Source organism: Triplophysa rosa, linkage group LG17 (genome assembly GCF_024868665.1).
Source record: "Triplophysa rosa linkage group LG17, Trosa_1v2, whole genome shotgun sequence".
Lineage (NCBI taxonomy): Eukaryota > Metazoa > Chordata > Actinopteri > Cypriniformes > Nemacheilidae > Triplophysa > Triplophysa rosa.
Window position 1 is genome coordinate 2,888,068 of NC_079906.1, and position 17,773 is coordinate 2,905,840.

The 17,773-nt window shown below is 35.8% G+C and overlaps 1 protein-coding gene across 4 annotated transcripts in view; it reads right to left on the reverse strand.

The window, feature by feature from the left end:
* Window positions 1–417: 417 nt before the first annotated feature.
* The window catches only part of aak1a (AP2 associated kinase 1a), a 65,271-nt gene continuing 47,915 nt past the window's right edge, over window positions 418–17,773 (reverse strand). The window contains exons 17-19 of one of the 4 annotated variants that reach the window (XM_057356041.1): window positions 16,445–16,597; window positions 16,035–16,148; window positions 2,194–15,293 (exon numbers count right to left, since the gene is read on the reverse strand). In XM_057356041.1, coding sequence (XP_057212024.1) covers window positions 15,199–15,293; window positions 16,035–16,148; window positions 16,445–16,597 — 362 coding nt within the window. In that variant the 3' untranslated portion in view covers window positions 2,194–15,198. Of the gene's footprint in view, window positions 2,163–2,193; window positions 15,294–16,034; window positions 16,149–16,444; window positions 16,598–17,773 lie in introns of those variants that run through there. The other 3 variants (XM_057356038.1, XM_057356040.1, XM_057356039.1) reach the window with 3 other exon arrangements.

Genomic DNA, 17,773 nt, shown 5'->3' on the forward strand with positions numbered 1-17,773 from the left:
CCGTGTCTAATTGTAATCATAATAAAACAGTATTAATTAATCTGCTGTTTTGTTGATAACTGTTCAGTAATTCTCGCCAAATCTGCTATACACTGTAAGCTCGTAATGTTGTTTTCACTTTAAAAAATCAAATTCAAGTGCAGTGAACTTGAAATAATTAGTTCAAAATGCAATGAGAATAATTACTAAGTCCTTGCAACTTGATTATTGATTATTTATGTTTGGTCAAAGAATAAGAAGCGAATTTGTTTACTCGTGTTTAAATTGCATTTTCTTTTTTTGTATATTTCTGTGAAGAATCATGTTAACCATCGCAATGCAATACTGTATAGGTACTCAAGATTAACATGAGATTGGCAGAAACTGGGTGTGTTACCTCATAATTACAGTAACTAATGTAAACTAATTAAATGTCACATTACATTTACTCCAATACTTAACACCACTGTTTAATTTCCAGCTGTATAGTGTATGGAAAACTAAACACTGGAACCCTAAACATCTCTAGAACACATGAAACACTGTTTAGACAGATGAGATCAAGATGTTGCTTATATAGTGTCTATTTGAAGAGCATAATCTTACTTTCTTTTTGTTGGCTTCATACAAAAACAAGCTATTTAGAAAACATTTAATGAATCAAAAAAATTGTTATGTAGCAGTATTCGTTGCAATCAATTTAACGTGTCAAAATACGGCTTTCAAACCATTTTCACAGAAATGTAAGGTAATTTCAAAAATGAAAGAATTTAATAATACAGAACACCAAAACTGAAATACATTCATAGCTTTTAGTGAAAAGTTTTCGTGAGCACTGGCAAAGTTTATTTTATGACGTTCACCAGTGAAATTGGTTGAAAAACATAGCCAAACAACTTAAAAGAGAAATATATCACTTAAAATGTATTTATACAGCACAATGCTGAAAAGGTTTTTCCATGTTTAGGTGGCAAACACAAAAAAATTAGAGAGGTTATGCTTTATGTTCTAAAAACACCTAGTAAACAATATATTTTTATAATTTAAAGTGATAAAAGCAATTCAACAATATGAATAGTGATGAAACAGCCACCCGAACATTAATAAACACCCTCCAACACATTTACTTTATTCTTTCCATTGAACACAAAGACAAGATGTTGGTGATTGACAGCCTTAGTTACCATGACAGCATACTGTAAGTGAGGTAGCAAAAGATGTCACACAATCATATACCCAGAGACAGACGGCCAGAGGCCATTAATGTGCTTTTATCTTTACTGTTGTAAGGCTACTCATTTTGAACCTTTTAATCAGAGAAAAGAGATGTTACAAACTCAAATCATTCAGCAGGCAAGTGCAGATTGTGTGTTGTTCGTAGCCGCTCTTCTCTCAATGTTTATCTTGGCGGCCTTTAAGGTGAAAGGGTGCTGAGACAAACGGGTCACCATAAGTCCCATGGTCAACTGTATCTCTTTTCTCTAGATCTGTCACACCCTGATCGAAGACATTAGGCTCCGTGGTCAGAGGCCCTTCGAAGTGTCTCGAATACTTAGAAAGTGCCTGTGGTCTAAAGGGAAGAGGAGCCACTTGGTCAAGGATGCTCTGGTCAAGGCTTAATGGATTGGGTTGGGCAAATCTATGATGACCCAATGGATGGTGGTGAACTTTTCCTTCTTTCTTCCTACCAAAAGGAGCCTGCAGGAAAATATCAGGCTGCTGAGGTTGAGCCAGGCCACAAGGAAAAGGAGCGTTGTCAAAAACATCTCCATCACTATCTGTTCCTTGACCAATCCGAAATGGAGCTTTAGAGAAGATATCCACACTCGGATCTGTGTCTGAATGTTTGACTTGTAACAGATGCTTGGGTGAGTGGTTCAGGTTGTGAGCAGAAGCCAAGTTTTGTTGAGTAACCAGAGAGGACTTTGGCAGGTCACATGGCAATGAATCGGATGACAATTGGAGGTCTCTTGAAGATGCAGGACTTTGGTCATCTTCCTCATCAGAGTCTTGAAGCAAGGGTCTGGAGCCACTGCAATCCAGACTTGGAGTTTCTTCACCGCTCACCTGTGACAGTTCCCTCTCTTTTTCATCCTCGGCACTATTATCATCTTCTTCATCACTGGAATGAAGACAGTCCTCACCAATGTTTCCAACCTCACCGTTACTATCCCTTTTGGCTTCTGCAAAAAAGACCATACAAGAAAATGGGTCACTACATGTACATTAAATCAGTGTGATTTCATAGAAGGGTCAGTCAATGAATGTGATGAAAAGCCACCGTATTGTCACTCTATAAACATACAGAATGATGGAAAACCAAAGGGATTTGCTGGAACAGTGGTATATTAACCAACCTGTAGACTAACAGCATTCAATTGATGTTAGTTTTTATAATGATCGATGCTGATATCTACAGAGTTGATAGCAAATGTCTCTCTCAAAAAAATTTGGACATATTTTTTTAAAGTTTGAAGATTTTACAATAGCGTATTATTAACTGATGACAAATACTGAACAATAATCAGTCTGGAGAATATCAGCTTGTTAAGTCTTCCGCCAAAGGCCAATTAAATTCTATGCTGTAAAACAACATTTAAAACAACATTAATCTTCATACCAAAATCTTAGATGACCAGACAGTGGTTCATTTATTATGAAAAAGTAGGTGAAATTCTTTGAGCCTGGAGACTGTAGTGTACACCAAGAGTTTATAAAAGTTTAGCTTAAATGTGTGATATGAATAAATAGTGCTCATAAACGGCTGAAATTGTATTTCTTAGGTCACGACTTAACAAGCAGATATCGGACTGACGCTAACAGAACATTTTATAACAATGACAAATTGATTTGAGACATAAAATGGGCAAAAATCTTTATTGCAAAGGATGGTACACAGAACATTAACACAGGGCAACTGTACAATGTGAACAGCACATTCTAATACAGTAAAATCCACAAAACTACTGAGAAATACCACACACATCCAACTCTGACAGCTACCACTGACAAACAACAGCCTTGTTTCCACAAACCACCACTATTAACCTTTTCATAACCACACTGTATTTCATTAAAAAAATGAAGTGAAAACTCCAGCAAGCTGTCCATGAGGTATAGGGAGAATTTCCTGAAACCTGCTGATAACTTCCAAGCAATATTTCACCACAAAATCAAAAGAAACAAGTGAGAAAATCAAATTGACAGATTTTGCATTGTGAAAATTATGAGCACCCTTTCTCAACTGTAATGTGAGGGAGGAAATAATTTCAGCTATAAAGGTATTTATACATAATTATAGCATTTTTTGGGATGACTTTTATTTTTTATTTATTTTAAGGAAAAATGAAAATATGTGAAATATCGCTGCGTGAAGCCATTACCTCCACCATGAAAAAAAAACATGTTTCTGTCCTCTGATTTTGGGGTGAAATGTGACTAGGACATGTTTTGTTTTCTTTTTAAATCAGCTATGTAAAGATATTTTTGTTCTTGCAAATAGTTGAAGCTGAGATTGCACTGGGCAACATTAGTGTGCTTAGCAATGCTTTAGTTATAATATGCAATGACACAAGAGCCATGGAAACAAGGAGTTCACAGAAAAGACACAAAGAACTAAGATAAAGGCAGAGAGATGAGACAGGTCTTACCTTAAAGATGCAGGCAAAGGTCAGCATTAAAGTCAGGATTAATACAGATGTGCACTAAACAAACTGTCTAACATTAGCGGTGACATCCCAATAGACTGGACAGGCGTTCATTATGCGGATTAAGTATAAATAATTCAATGTATAGAAAAATGTGAAAAATGGGATGTAGCTTATAGTTTGACCTCTGCAGGTATTGAATGCATGCTGGTAACACAGAAAAATGAGGAAGCACAAAACTATGTATACAGTGCCTAAAAGCTTTAAATGAGTCGTTGTTTTGTGTTATTTTATGAAATTTGGGTGTATTTGGACCCACTTAAAAACAAGAAGATGAAGCTCGAGATTTGTAGCAATTATTACAAAAAAGGATACCGACTCATCCCTCCATTTTTACAGAAGGAACTGCAAGTTCATTCCAGTTTTGTTAAATAGAAAAAAATATTTTTGTTATAGAGATGACATAAATTATTCCATAAAAAATGTGTCTCATAAATTCATGTTGTGGTGGGGCTTCTTTAACCTGTCTCAATACGTGTGTTCCTGGTTATGAACCCATGACCTTTGCGCAATGCTCTATCAACTGAGCTACAGAAATAATAGAGCCTTCTATCTTCGAGGTGGATGAACTTTTTGTTGTCGGTGTGAGATGTAAATGAGGTGGGTATATGTTTCTATGCACATAGAAGTTTTACCTTCAGACATTCCAATATGAATTTTTTCAAATATAAATTTTTCACAGAGAATGGGCCAAAAACATTAATGACACTCACCTTACGCTACTCTTTTTTTTTTAAAGCCAATCAAAAGCTTTTTAAAATGAAAATATTCCTTCGCCTACACAACTTGCATCTAACTAGCAAGGGACAAATCATGGTTCATGGCTATGATGTACACTATTCAATTCAATTCAATTTTATTTATATAGCGCTTTTCACAATGTGCATTGTTCCAAAGCAGCTTTACAGGAGAAAATAAGAAAAACTGAAAAACACAAAAAAGGTAAAACACAGCACAGTGCATGGTGTTTATAGAACAAGCAAGATCATTCTAGTAAATAATATCTAATAAATGCAGTCTCCCGGTGGTTTATTTAGCATATTTTGCATTAAGTGAATGCTTGGCTGAAAAGATGTCTTTAATCTAGATTTAAATTGGGAGAGTGTGTCTGACCCTGGAATAGTATCGAGAAGGCTATTCCAGAGTTTAGGCGCTACATATGAGAAAGCTCTACCCCCTTTGGTGGATTTAGTTATTCTAGGTGTTATCAAAAGTCTGGAGCACTACAAGATATAAGTTCCTTAAAAATAAAAAAATTAGGAGCGCTTTGATATGCCCTAATGAAATCTCTGATGGAAAATACCAACTCCAAAATTAACTTAAGTGGTAGAGTGTGTTAATCAAATGGTTTTAATTATATTTAAAGTTAACCATCACTTGGGAGCGTCTGTCAATCTATCAGAATCAAGAATTCAACGAGTCAGAAGAGAGTGTTTACATGTTTGACAACTGCTGCCTAGACACCAGTGTAACATCAGTTTCAGGATTATAACCCGATGAACGCATGAATAAAAAAATCTCTCATAGACCGGACCCTCAGGAGGTGCTCCGTCATGGGCTCTGTCTCAATAGAACAAAACAAACTTTTTACATTTACTTGAAACAAACATACAGTACAGTCACTGTTTCTTTTAATCTTATGTGATTATGATTCAAAATATTGGACTTATTAGAGCAGGGGTATTCAATTAAAGTTCTAAGAGGTCCGGTCTTTATATTTTCTTCTAAACAGAGGTCCGGACAATATGTTTTTTGAAAATAAATCAATATTTAATCAATTTAGCCCAGTTGGATATACTGTATAAAAATATGATCTTTTATCAGGCCATTTATTTTATATTTTGATATCCACAGTATGTATTGTAGGCTCTGTGGCTTTAGGGGAATGCCCTCTTAATAGAAGTCTGATAATTAATATTTGTAAAAAAAAAACTACTGACAACATGCAATCAGCAAATATAATGTAACAATTAAAATGCTCTCATCATAAACAGAAAACAAAGTTACTTACTAAATTAGCCTTTCCATGCCATTCATACCAGAACTACAACTATCTTTAAATAATTTTCCAATTAGAACGTTGTTCATTACAAAATGTGACCCTGCTTGTGAAAACCCAGCAAAAGTCTTTCATAAAATCATCCTACAGAATATTCTGTGAAAATAAAAATCTTCAATATTGACTGAATAATGAAAAAAAAATTATTTGATGGTTGTTATTATCTAATAATCAATTAGATTATGAGACTTTAGCCTGGGTTTTCAGAGGGTCACAAATGTTTACATGCTGATCAATAATGCTGATGCTAAATGTAGATAAAAACGTTATGGTTCATAAAATATCACAAATAGGCTATGGTTGAAAGGTTGGCGTCATATAGCAAACAGTAAACAGACTGACGGATACAAATGCTTTAATATTGCTGCGTTTTGTTTACTGTTGTGTGTCCATTTACCTGCTCTGCGTCTGCACTACTGTTGTTAAAATAAGCACGTGTCTGCTGTTCTTCATGAGGCACGGGCGTCTTTGGCGGGAGAGAAGCAGCGCGAGCGGAGCGGAAAGAGTTAAAATGAAGCGCGTTCTGCGCTAAATAATGATATTAGAGTACATAGCGGCAAATTATCAATTACATAAATGTTACTGAGAACACGTGTGATTCTCCTTTGTGTAGACGTGCGGCTCAATTTAAACAACCAAAATAGTCAAAAGTTTTAAATGGTTAATTGGTCCGGTTCCGGACGCCCAATTGAGGATGACTGTTTAGAGGATGTAGTGGCTAAAAGGAGAATCTTACATAGAAATGTCTGGGTCATATTTCGCAAAAATAAAAAGAAAGAAAAGTTTTAACGGTAGCTTTGCATAAATGAAAGCCTATATATATATATAAGAAGTTTTTGTCATGACACCCCTAACAATAAACATACTTCTAGGGAAATATTAAACTTTTATTTATTCATCTTAAAATCTGTTCATTTCAACATTTCTTAATACATTTTTGGTAACACTTTAGTATAAGGACCAATTCTCACTATTAACTATAGTTGCTTATTAGCATGCCTATTATTAGCATATTGGCTGTTTATAAGCACTTATAAAGCACATATTCTACATGACCATATTCTACATCCCTAATCCTACCCAAAACCTAAACCTAACAACTACCTTACTAACTATTAACAAGCAACAAATTATAGTTAACTAAGCCGTTTACTAAAACCAAGATCTGGAACTTAAAATAAAGTGTGACCACATTTTTTTTTATTAAAAGTTGCAACATTAGTTAATGCACAGTATACTGACATATACAACTCTATTAGCATTAGCTAACATAAACAAGGGTTAATAAATACAGAAAATCTACATAGTTCATTGTTAGTTTGTGTTAGTTAATGCATTTACTAATGTTAGCAAATACAACCTTAATGTAAAGTGTTACTGTTTTTAATGCTAAAAATTAACGATAGTGTGTATCTGGGTCGGTTCTAAGGTGACTGGACATGCAGGGCTTAGCCCAGAGTCATCCATAGGTGTCAGAATACACATTTCAAATATAAAAACGCGTGGAAAATGAGCCCGCCTCTTTGTCGTTTTTTCAAAGTGCTTGGGAGCTTGCACTGTTGTGGCATCTGCCATTGCTAAGAAACCATGAGTTGCGCTTGCCATGAAGGATCCGGCAAAGAATAAATGGATTTTCAGCACCGTCGCGCCATGAACAAAGAGCGTGTTGCACCAAACGCATGCAGTGCCCGCCTCTCTCTCTATTTGAGCGCTTGCTGTGCATCTAAATAAAAATACTAACTTGAACATGCAAAAGACACTAAATGTAAACTGACCGTAAGTGGTATGTACAGGGCACGGTAATAAAAACATTTGGAGCTTTACAGAAAACATTCGGGGCTTCAGCCCCCTTAGCCCAACCCTAGCTCCGCCCCGGTGTGTATGATGTTTTGACAGACATACTACACCAACATTTTTCATTTACATAAAACTTTATTGAACCCTGCATCTTTCTGATGGTATATTCAAGTTAATTCAAAATACCTTTGACATTGAAGCACCAGAGACAAAAGAAACACACAAGAGACATATAACACAAATGTTAAAGGAAAAATATATATATTTGTGCTTTACCGTATCAATATACTTTTTCTTACTATATTTATCATGTGAATAATACATATTTTATAAACTTTTTACATTCATCCACCAACAAGCCAAATATACCCATAATATGCAGTACTATTGCATTACCCTTTATATGTATTTAAAGGGGCCAATTTATTACTGAACAACAACAATGAAACAGACAATAAGATATTGACGCAAATACAGTGGCCCCAAAATGTATTCGGACCCTCCGGGCACCAACGTCATCATGGATTAAAGTGAAAAAAATTATTCTGACTGATTTTTTTTCAGGCCAAGTCATATTCCTTTAACAGACACTTTATCTAAGCAGTCGAAACCAATAGCGTTTTAAAGGGAGATGTTTTGAACCCCTTTACGTAGTATTGCCAGTTTGCGTATTTTAAAAGCTATTTTTAATCTATGAAAAAAGTATACTTACCTAGACAAATAATCAACCATCTATAACTTTTCAGTGCATTTTTTAATTTATCTTATAATACCAAACAATGTTTTCTGAACCTCTTAATAATTAACAGAAAAAAGAACAAAATAAAAGCACCACTTAAGACCAAACATTTTGTTTGTATTTGTCTCCAGAGTGCTTTTCACTTTTTCTGCCTTCAGAAACCATATTCCTGAAGCTTGGCTACACCTGACACCCATTTCAGTGTTTGACAAGCTACAGTGACTAGTTAGAGTGTTTGAGTAGCTTTTCCAAGGTGACCGTTAAGAAGGCAGCCTATTACTTTAACATTTCCATGGCGACGCGGCACTGCTTATCATGTGACACACCGCAGAGCCATAGCGGCTGTATGACTGATGCATTGCTTTTACATTCTTTTAATAAAAAAAACACAAACTGTTAACTATGTCAAGAAATATCTAACATTCCGATTAGCAAATATGTGCACGTGAATGTGTTTTGTTGTTTAAACACTTTTATAATGATCGCGTTAGGTGAGCTATATACGGGCGCCGCCATGTTTGTTTCTGCCGTGGTCTGAGATCTGTCGGATTTACATCACGTGAATTCATCCACTTCTCTTAAAAACACAAACGTAAGTGCCTGGTGAACTGGTAGAAGAATTGAGTGATCTTAACAATTGCTTACATTGCAGATACCGTGTCTGATCTGAATAAAACACATCCGTCAAATTACATTTGAGGAGATTGTTATTGCCGCTATATAGACAATCTCTAAATGTATTTTGTGCTTGTAGGCACGTGTATATGTCTGAAAGTCTAAATTAAACATTATGTGGTTGAAAGCACTGCGTAGTTGTGATATGTGACTGAGTCTGTCTCTGGCTCAGCGCCAGCCAAAGCGCTGATGTTCTAATCACACCGGTGTGATCGTACGCGTCAAAGGGTTAACAACATTATGAAAAGTGAATTTAAGACAATAAGGACAGGCTGGAACCCTGCAATTGACGGAAATCCGTCGTAGACTCGCTGCAATTAACGGAAATCCGTCGTAGCGACGGAGAACTTTAATCCATGCATCATGTTAATGTTGAATGTCACTGCATTCATCAACCAGTGTCATTCTGCAAACAAATGATGCCAGACCTCTCCCTGAAACATGTTCAGTTTTTGAGGCATTTTTCACAATAACTTTTAACCAACGTATGAGAATTTTTAGTGGATGTAGCCTATATCTGATCAGACAACCTAGTGTATTGTAACCAAAAAAGGCAGTTAATTACATTAAATATGTTACACTAACTTTTGACAAGGAGAAAGTTGAATTAGATATTAATCCTACAGCTCTGTTTCCAAAGTAAACTGTTTAACAACAGTTAAAAACACTTAGTATACAAACTAATACAATAAAAATTGGGCTAAATCAGGCTGTGGTAGGCAGGCAAGTGTTTAAAGAGTACATTCCTCAATATTTTCAAGGGCTTATTTTGGTTTATGGAGTGTCCGACAACAAGTTTATGTACATACATGATGTAAAAATACTATTATTTCGTAATAATAAGCAGTTTTTATTACCTTACTTCTTGACTGACTCTCAAATGATTCGTTCCGCGATTCATCTGTGTAATCTCCGCCTTTCCGCCAGCGTAGTCTGATCTGATTGGTCAGATAGTGTAGTCTGCTGTGATTGGTCAGATGGTCTAGTCTGCTGTGATTGGTCAAATGGTCTAGTCTGCTGTGATTGGTCAAACGCGTTCAGCATGTGTCGCAAATGGACCGCCTATCATTACTACTGTATTACGGTTTGCAGGTGGTTGGATATTAACAGTGTATAGAGAGAGATGGCGTCGATTTTACCTTACCAGTTCGAGCCCGAGTCTGACGAATCATTCTTTAATCCTTATACAGATGCCAGTAAGAAAAAGGACTGTTTTAGACACTTCTCTTGTAACAGTTAGTTATCACGGCATACAGTGTACGGTGTTCGTATCTTCAGATGTTATTATAACTATAGTACACCACGCAGTTCTTGAAATAAAGACTTTGTGAGTTAATATGGTTGAACACTTACATTAGCGCAACGAGTTTATAGCTAACGTTAGGTAAACAAACAGTAACAACCCCAAAAATAACGGTAACGTTAGCTAGACGCAGACATGTAACGTCACACAAATTTAATTTTAAGTAAAGACAAAAATAAAGAGTCACACTTACAGGTTGTGATTCGGTGGAGCTTACAGGTCCAAATAAAGTTGGTATTGCAACATCTTTTAAGGAAAGACGTTTAATGTATCCTGCAGTAAAGGCGCCAAGATTGATGACGCAATCTTAGGTAAAATGACGCGCGCAAAGTAAAACGTTCGGTTTATACTCCTTTGGTGTCGTTTGAAAAATAAATAGTAACCATTTTTTCCTCAGAAGTTCTTCCTTTGGTAGTGAAAATAAGACTGACTTAGTTTCACTACATAGAACACAGCTTCTCTTAGACATGATGCACACGTCACGAACGAGCTAGTACAGTGTTTGGGGAGGAGAGAGTTAAGTTTTCGCAGTCAGTAGGCGGGGATTTTTCTAGTGACGTAGGTACATTGTGGTTAAAGATTCGGACAGGTCATGGCTTGTTCGCGTGATTCAGAGTCGATTACCTTTTTTATAAGCTAATAACTTTGTTATTCGTTCACCTTCGGATTTACAACTTGGCAGATTGCTTACATTCAAACACGGCAAAATTAAACACTTCATGAAATGTATTTTTTAGGATCTCGAGGAATGTACTCTTTAAAGTAGCTAATGAAATACCAAATAAAAAGGGCTAACTTCAAATCTTTGTTCAAAAATGTTCAAATCTTTTATATATGGAGGCGTTAAAAAATCTGGGGCCGGATTAACGAAACTGTTCTTAACATGGTTCTTAAAAGGAAATAGAGGAAGTTCGTAAGAATGTTCCTAAATGCGATTCTCAAACATTTTCTTAAGAATATCGTTATTTTTTTATAAGAAAAAAATTATATGCTCAATGATTACCTTAATCTATGCAATAAACTTTATTTGTGTAACAAGTAATGCCTCGCATTGTCATGTATATTAGTGTGTGATGTGTTAAACAACATTACCGATAGCATGTTAGCTAAAATGTTAACAAGCATTAAGATATTAGATTTATTATATTATATTTATAATATTTGTGACCCTCTTAGTTTCAAGTTGCTTTGTCCCAGAATAAATGTGAAAAGCACGTTTTTTTAATAATGAAAGCTAAACTAAGGCAGCTAATAGACCTTATCGTTATTTTATCAATATAAAAATTAATCTATGGCTAGTACATGTCAAGTTTCTGGCTCAATGCAATACACATCACATGTAAAAACAACCACATACATGCATTACTTCAAGAATTTGGATTTTCCTAAAATTAATTTTGAGAAAAAAAATGTAAAAACTGTTTTAAGATTAGAATTTAAGAAAAAATATGGCATTTGAGAAGAATTTTCTTCTTCAGAATGCTTTGAGAATCCGGCCCCTGCACCTTAGTACCTGTTTATCATTATTTCCGTTAACTTAGTAAGTGAGGTGTTCTCAAGTTATTCATTTAAGTTATCAAGTATCATCTGCATAGCAAAAACTTACGCTAACATCTTCCAGAAGGAGCACATACAAAGAGATAAGTGGAGGAGTCTACTTCACTTGTGATTTATATGGCAATGGTAATGATTGGATAAATACTATATGACATAATCTACAGCAATGCTAATGGTAACCCCATACCACTAATGACAACAAAGTTCTAAAGCATACAGCCATTATCTATCAAAAGTCAAAAGCAGCACTAACATCCAATAATGCTCAAATAATAAAGAGACATGATTCTGCAGTTCTACCATACAGTATAATAACATTCAATCAAAAATGAAAACCAATTTGCCAAGTCTGCTACTTCTAAAAGTGTACAAACACTTTTTGTCTTCAGTTAAAACGGTGTAAAATTTTGCTTTTAAAGCTGCACGTCTAACTTAATATCAAACCAAGTGGTAGTGTTGTCAAAAGTACCGGTACTTCGTGTCCAAGCCGGTACCTAAAAATAAAAAAGTTGTCGGTACCTAATTTTCACAAGACCCAGTAGTACCGACGTACCGGGTCAACCGGGTACTGATGCTCTGTCTGACAGGTTGTCAGTCGAAACTTTTCATAGACGCAATAAGACGTGATGAGCGGATAAGCGCAGCTCCGATCCACAAGAGATGCGCACAGAAATACTTCAGATTAAAGTCATATCACGAAGAAAACGAACAGAGTTTTGTTGTGAAAGGAGGAAACATCCGGATTTAAGTTAACAAGTTCAAGCGGTAAATTTCAAATTCTGTTCGCGTTTACATTACGAATGTTGTATCATATGTTAAGTTAAAGGTTACATCAAAATAAACATCCCTGTTTGCGTGTTAATTTGTTAGCGCCAAAGCTAATCCAGTCAAGTGTCCTTATTAACCATTTAATGCTTTAATAACTGTAATGGAGTAAAATAAATGGGAGGACAGGATAGGGTTTACAGTACCTATTTTATTTAGGCCTATCATACTAACTGTATGACTAGCAATGTGTATGTCTTGGATGGATAACTCTATTAGGTTTAAAAAGCCACATTTAAACTAAAGAAAAATATATCTGTTGCATTTATTATTTTAATATAGTTACCTTAATGTAAGTAATCTTGTGTAAATGCAGTATTAAAAACTGAGGTTTGTTCTAATATTGCATATGCATGTTTGTTCAGTCAGTTGACTTACTGAAGTTTATTCTATTTGTCTTATACAGCAGCAGACTGAGGAGGATGTTCATCAGCATGAAAGACCCCAGTGAGCACACAACAGTTTCAGCAACAATTAACTTATACTTCATGTATACAAAATGGCATTGCTTTCTATACATTTATATTAACAATGAGCTTTATTAATAAAATTGTGTTTCAATTAGCATGTACTGGTGTTTTGCTTTGGTACCGAAATTGGTACCGAGAACCATGGAATTTTACTGGTATTGGTACCGACTACTGAAATTTTGGTACCGTGACAACACTACCAAGTGGCATGCATTGACAATCATATCTAAAATATCAATATAATATTTGGGGCCACTGTTGGTTATGGTCGCAACAAGCAACAGAAAAAGAAGCAGAAGGAGTAAATTAACAAATGAAGGAGGAAAAAACAGATTGATAAACAAACAAATCATGAGACAACACAGAGGAATGAAATCCAAGTGTCTTAAAAGCATAGAAGAGAGGGATTTCCGGATCCCTTAGTGAACGCTGCAAATAAGGCAAGTACAATTTACAGAACCCCCTTTTTATAATGTAATATGTTTGCACTGATATGTTTAAATTTCATGCCTATTTTTGCAGGACAGCCCAAAATGCAATCAATGCAGAAAGGGAAATGTTTAAGACCACCAGCAAAATTCTAAAACAACTGAAATGATTTTCTTAGTTTAACATGGTTTGCATAATTTGAAAACACTGCTGCAAACCTGTTGATGTCAATGGCAATAGCCTGTTGCGAGACACCAGACAAAAATACAAGTGTTTGCAAAAGTGGTGCTCTCTCATGCATCCAAAGCCATTCTTATAACATACACTCTGACACATGCATCTGCTGACAAACTAAATTATGAGTAGTTGCATCAAAATTTGAACATTCAGAAAATAAAACTCCCTGTATTCCTCCTGTATCTTTAACTAACCTGCTCTATTTTTCCTTTCCCTTGTGAACACGTGGTCAGAGCTTTCTAGTGTATTAATGTCCAGGCCCTTCAAATTCAACAGGATTTTGATTGGCTCTCAATGTTTATCATTCAACAGCTGCATAAAAAGGCTGAGGAAGTGATTTCAACAATACTGTGCCTCTGTATATTTATCATTGTGTAGTGGACTCCGCCATCCTCTTACATTTAAATTGATTTTAAAAACGTATTACCGATATAGTTGGTGTATTGTTCTTGGTGTGAATTGGCCTTAAAGAGATACTCCACCCAAAAATGAAAATTCTGTCATGAATTACTCAACCTCAAGTAGTTTCAAACCTCTATAGGCTAAATTATATATTAGGAAGAATGTTAGCAACTGAGATTTCTATGGTAGTAAAAATTTCAGTCAAGGTGCCCCAGAACGGTTTGTTTTCCTAAATTCTTAAAAATATATATTTTGTGTTTAACAGAACAAAAAAAAAATTTAATATAATAATACAATATTTTTTCTACTATGGTAGTCAATGGTGCCCCAGAAATCTCAGTTGCTAACATTCCTCCAAATGTTTCTTTGTGTTCAACAGAACAAATAAATGTATGCAGTTTTGGAACAACTTGAGGATGAGAAATTCATGACAGAATTTTCAGTTTTTGGGTGGACTATCCCTTTAAGTGCTTTATATGCTAAAAAGTATTTAACAAAATGTAATAAGGATTTTTGCTAAGGTAACCGAAGCGTAAACAAATTGTATGATAAAAATATCAACCATTTACTGTATATTCATGATCCAATTAACTGTTTATGGCTAAAATAAATGTCCTGCCCTCCTTAATTGCTTGCTGAATATTTGAAAAATATGAAATATGTAGCAATAAAGAAGTTAAATGTTGTTGTATGAGCTAATTTGGGATTTTTTTTACTTTATAGTAAAATGTACTACTCAACTAGATTTAGAGTCAAACAAAATCCATTGCCATGTCTTTCCATTCTGGAGAATAAAGGATTTATCAATGATGAATCATGAGATCAGCAGAAGAGACAACACAAATTGAAATGTTTGTGAAAACGGAATGAATATGAAAGTATGCCTTGGATCAGGTGTACAGACAAGGCTGGGGAGTTGGAATACTCAAGATCACTGACATGTCTAAACTCTCACTATATTAAAGATATGCCCCCCAAATACATCTTCCCTTTCTATCATCTGCCTCGCTTTGTTTCCTCTATAAGTCGATGAGTTGGTCCACCAGCAGAAGGGAGCGTGCCAACGTGGGCAGACTGGTCTCAGAACTGCCACTGTTGCTGTGAGAATGACCACCTAGAACATGTCAGAAAAGAAGAAAAAGAATGTGTAAGAGAGAATAGAGGAGAGGAATGAACCACGTGCCAAAGAATGTAGATGAGTAGCAGAGGGTGAGAGAAGAAAAAAGCAAAAAAAAACGGATGAACAGCAGGAATAAAGTAGATTAAGCAGCACTGAAGTAAAGATTACATGTGGGAGTGGCTATATACTAGTGGCTATAAAGGAAAAGTCCAAAACAATAAAACAAAATTCTTGAGCCAGATTCACTGAAATATGTTACAGTCAACGTGAAATTAATTTTGACCCATTAATACAATTGCATGAATGTTATTCCTCCAAAAAAATAATAACTTTGTCATCTATCATCAATATTTGCCCTTCTTCTGAAACAAAACTCCTGTTTGGCTCTTACCACAATCCAATCAATTTCCAATGGATCAAATCAAGACCTACCCTACAGAAAAAAATGACTTGCAAGTGTAACTTCATGTTGACTTAAAAAGGTTAAAGGCCCAAAATATTAAATCATCCTGAGATGAAGTATAGGATTACTAAAACATTGGTCAATTTTTGTCACAGTCTCATCGTTTTTAGAAAAGAAGGGGTTTCCTCTTCAACTCCACATACAACAATATCCGCAAACAATATGTCAGAAAAATGCGGCTCAGTTTACAACAATATGGCGACACTGGTTTTGCAGGATGAATAATGATCAAATAATGCCAAAAACTTTTGCTGTATACCTCACTTACTTACCTTTGCTGGAGGTTTTGGAGATAATTACTGGTATTGGGTCAAACTGGTTATCAATGCTTTGGTCACCACTCTCAGAGGACTGGATGCTGGAGAAAGTGTGAACAGGACCAGAGACTGCAGGAGGGTGTTAGTGGTACGGCAGATTAGCGGAGAGAAAAGAAGAAAGGAAGAAATTAGGAAAAGAAAAAGAGACAGCGAGAAATACAGAAGTGGGCTGAGAGAGAAGTAACAGAACTGTTGAGAGGTTTTGACTGCCAAAATGCTTGCACGCTTGTCAAAAAAAAACATGTTGGTCTTTGACTTGTCGAGTTGAACTTTATTCTCTTTAATAAAAAAAAGGCAAGACGAAGGCATGCAGGCAAACAAAATCAAATACCCACAACGATACTTCAGGCGTACACCTATCTTACCATGATGGGACTGTCCACTGCTCAGAGCAGCGGGGGTAAACTGGTCCAGAGACTGGGCAAGGAGAGACGAGGGTGATGAAGCCAGTATTTGAGCCCCAGTGGAGGGGTGGGAGAGAAGGCCATCCAAAAGAGAATCTCCAGATACCAAAGATTCTAGAGGACATATATCAAGTATGGTGATAAAGAATTAAAGAAAACAGGGGTGAGAGAAAAGAAAACAGCTTGGTGACTGGAGTGAAGGTGACACAAATGAAGTTTAAGAGGCCACCCGCATGGAGACGAATTTAGCTGTATACATAAAGATTTTGTATCGTATCGGCATTTCGTCCAGACGAATCCGCCGTTTTGGGAGCCTGAACCGCTATTTTTTTAAACCGGGTCCCAGAGTGGATAAATCTGAAAACTCCACCCTTGCGTTTTCGTGTGTACAGACGATCCATATATTTTCTAAAACTATGATGTCATCACCCCAGCGCGCAAAGTTTATGCGCATGCTTCAAATAGGCATGGGGAGTCGACTCCAAAAGAGTCTATTCCTTGACTCTTAATGTCCCTAAAGTCAGATTCGACTCCAAGACTCGTCGACTCCTTATCTACTCCGTAATTTTTAATGTTAACTGTCAAGCTTTTATTTCTCTAAACAACTGTTAAGACTTTGTAAGTTGCTTTGAATAAAAAGCGTCGCGCTATGCTTGAATGTGAGTCTGTGCACACAACTGGACACAAATCAAAATCAAATTTGTGGAAACAAATTATAAAGCATTTCATCCATCTTAAAAGCATAAAAAATCAGCAACAGCAAGGAAGTCACAAATCATATATTAAGTTCTTGTTGCTGGGTTATTATTACAGCATATATTGTTGGTTTTAAAGGGGTCATATGACACGGCAAACGAATATTATCGTTTGTTTTAGATGTAATGCAATGTGTATACACGATTTAAAGGCGCAGTTCTTAATTAACAGCGGCCACTAGTGTTGTATTATAGATTTGCCACGAATCGCTCAGTCCAAACACGACGGTGGCCACCACAGTACAAAAAGATGTCGTTCTCATGTTGACGCAGAGAAGAGATTGTGCGGGCATTAGAAAGAATGTAGAAAGAGCTATGACTTATTTATTACATAAAATAAAAGGTTTGTGGATTTAAGTTTAAAAAGAAGGATAAAAGTCAGGCAGGAGCTAGGACCTGTGTTCATATTATAAAGACTTTACAGCAGAGACACGTTAGGACTAAGGCTTTTAGCAGATATGTACTCACAGATATCTATGGAGATACTTTCCAGCAGAGAGAGATGTTGGAGAAAGATCGTCCGAGGAGGTTGGTT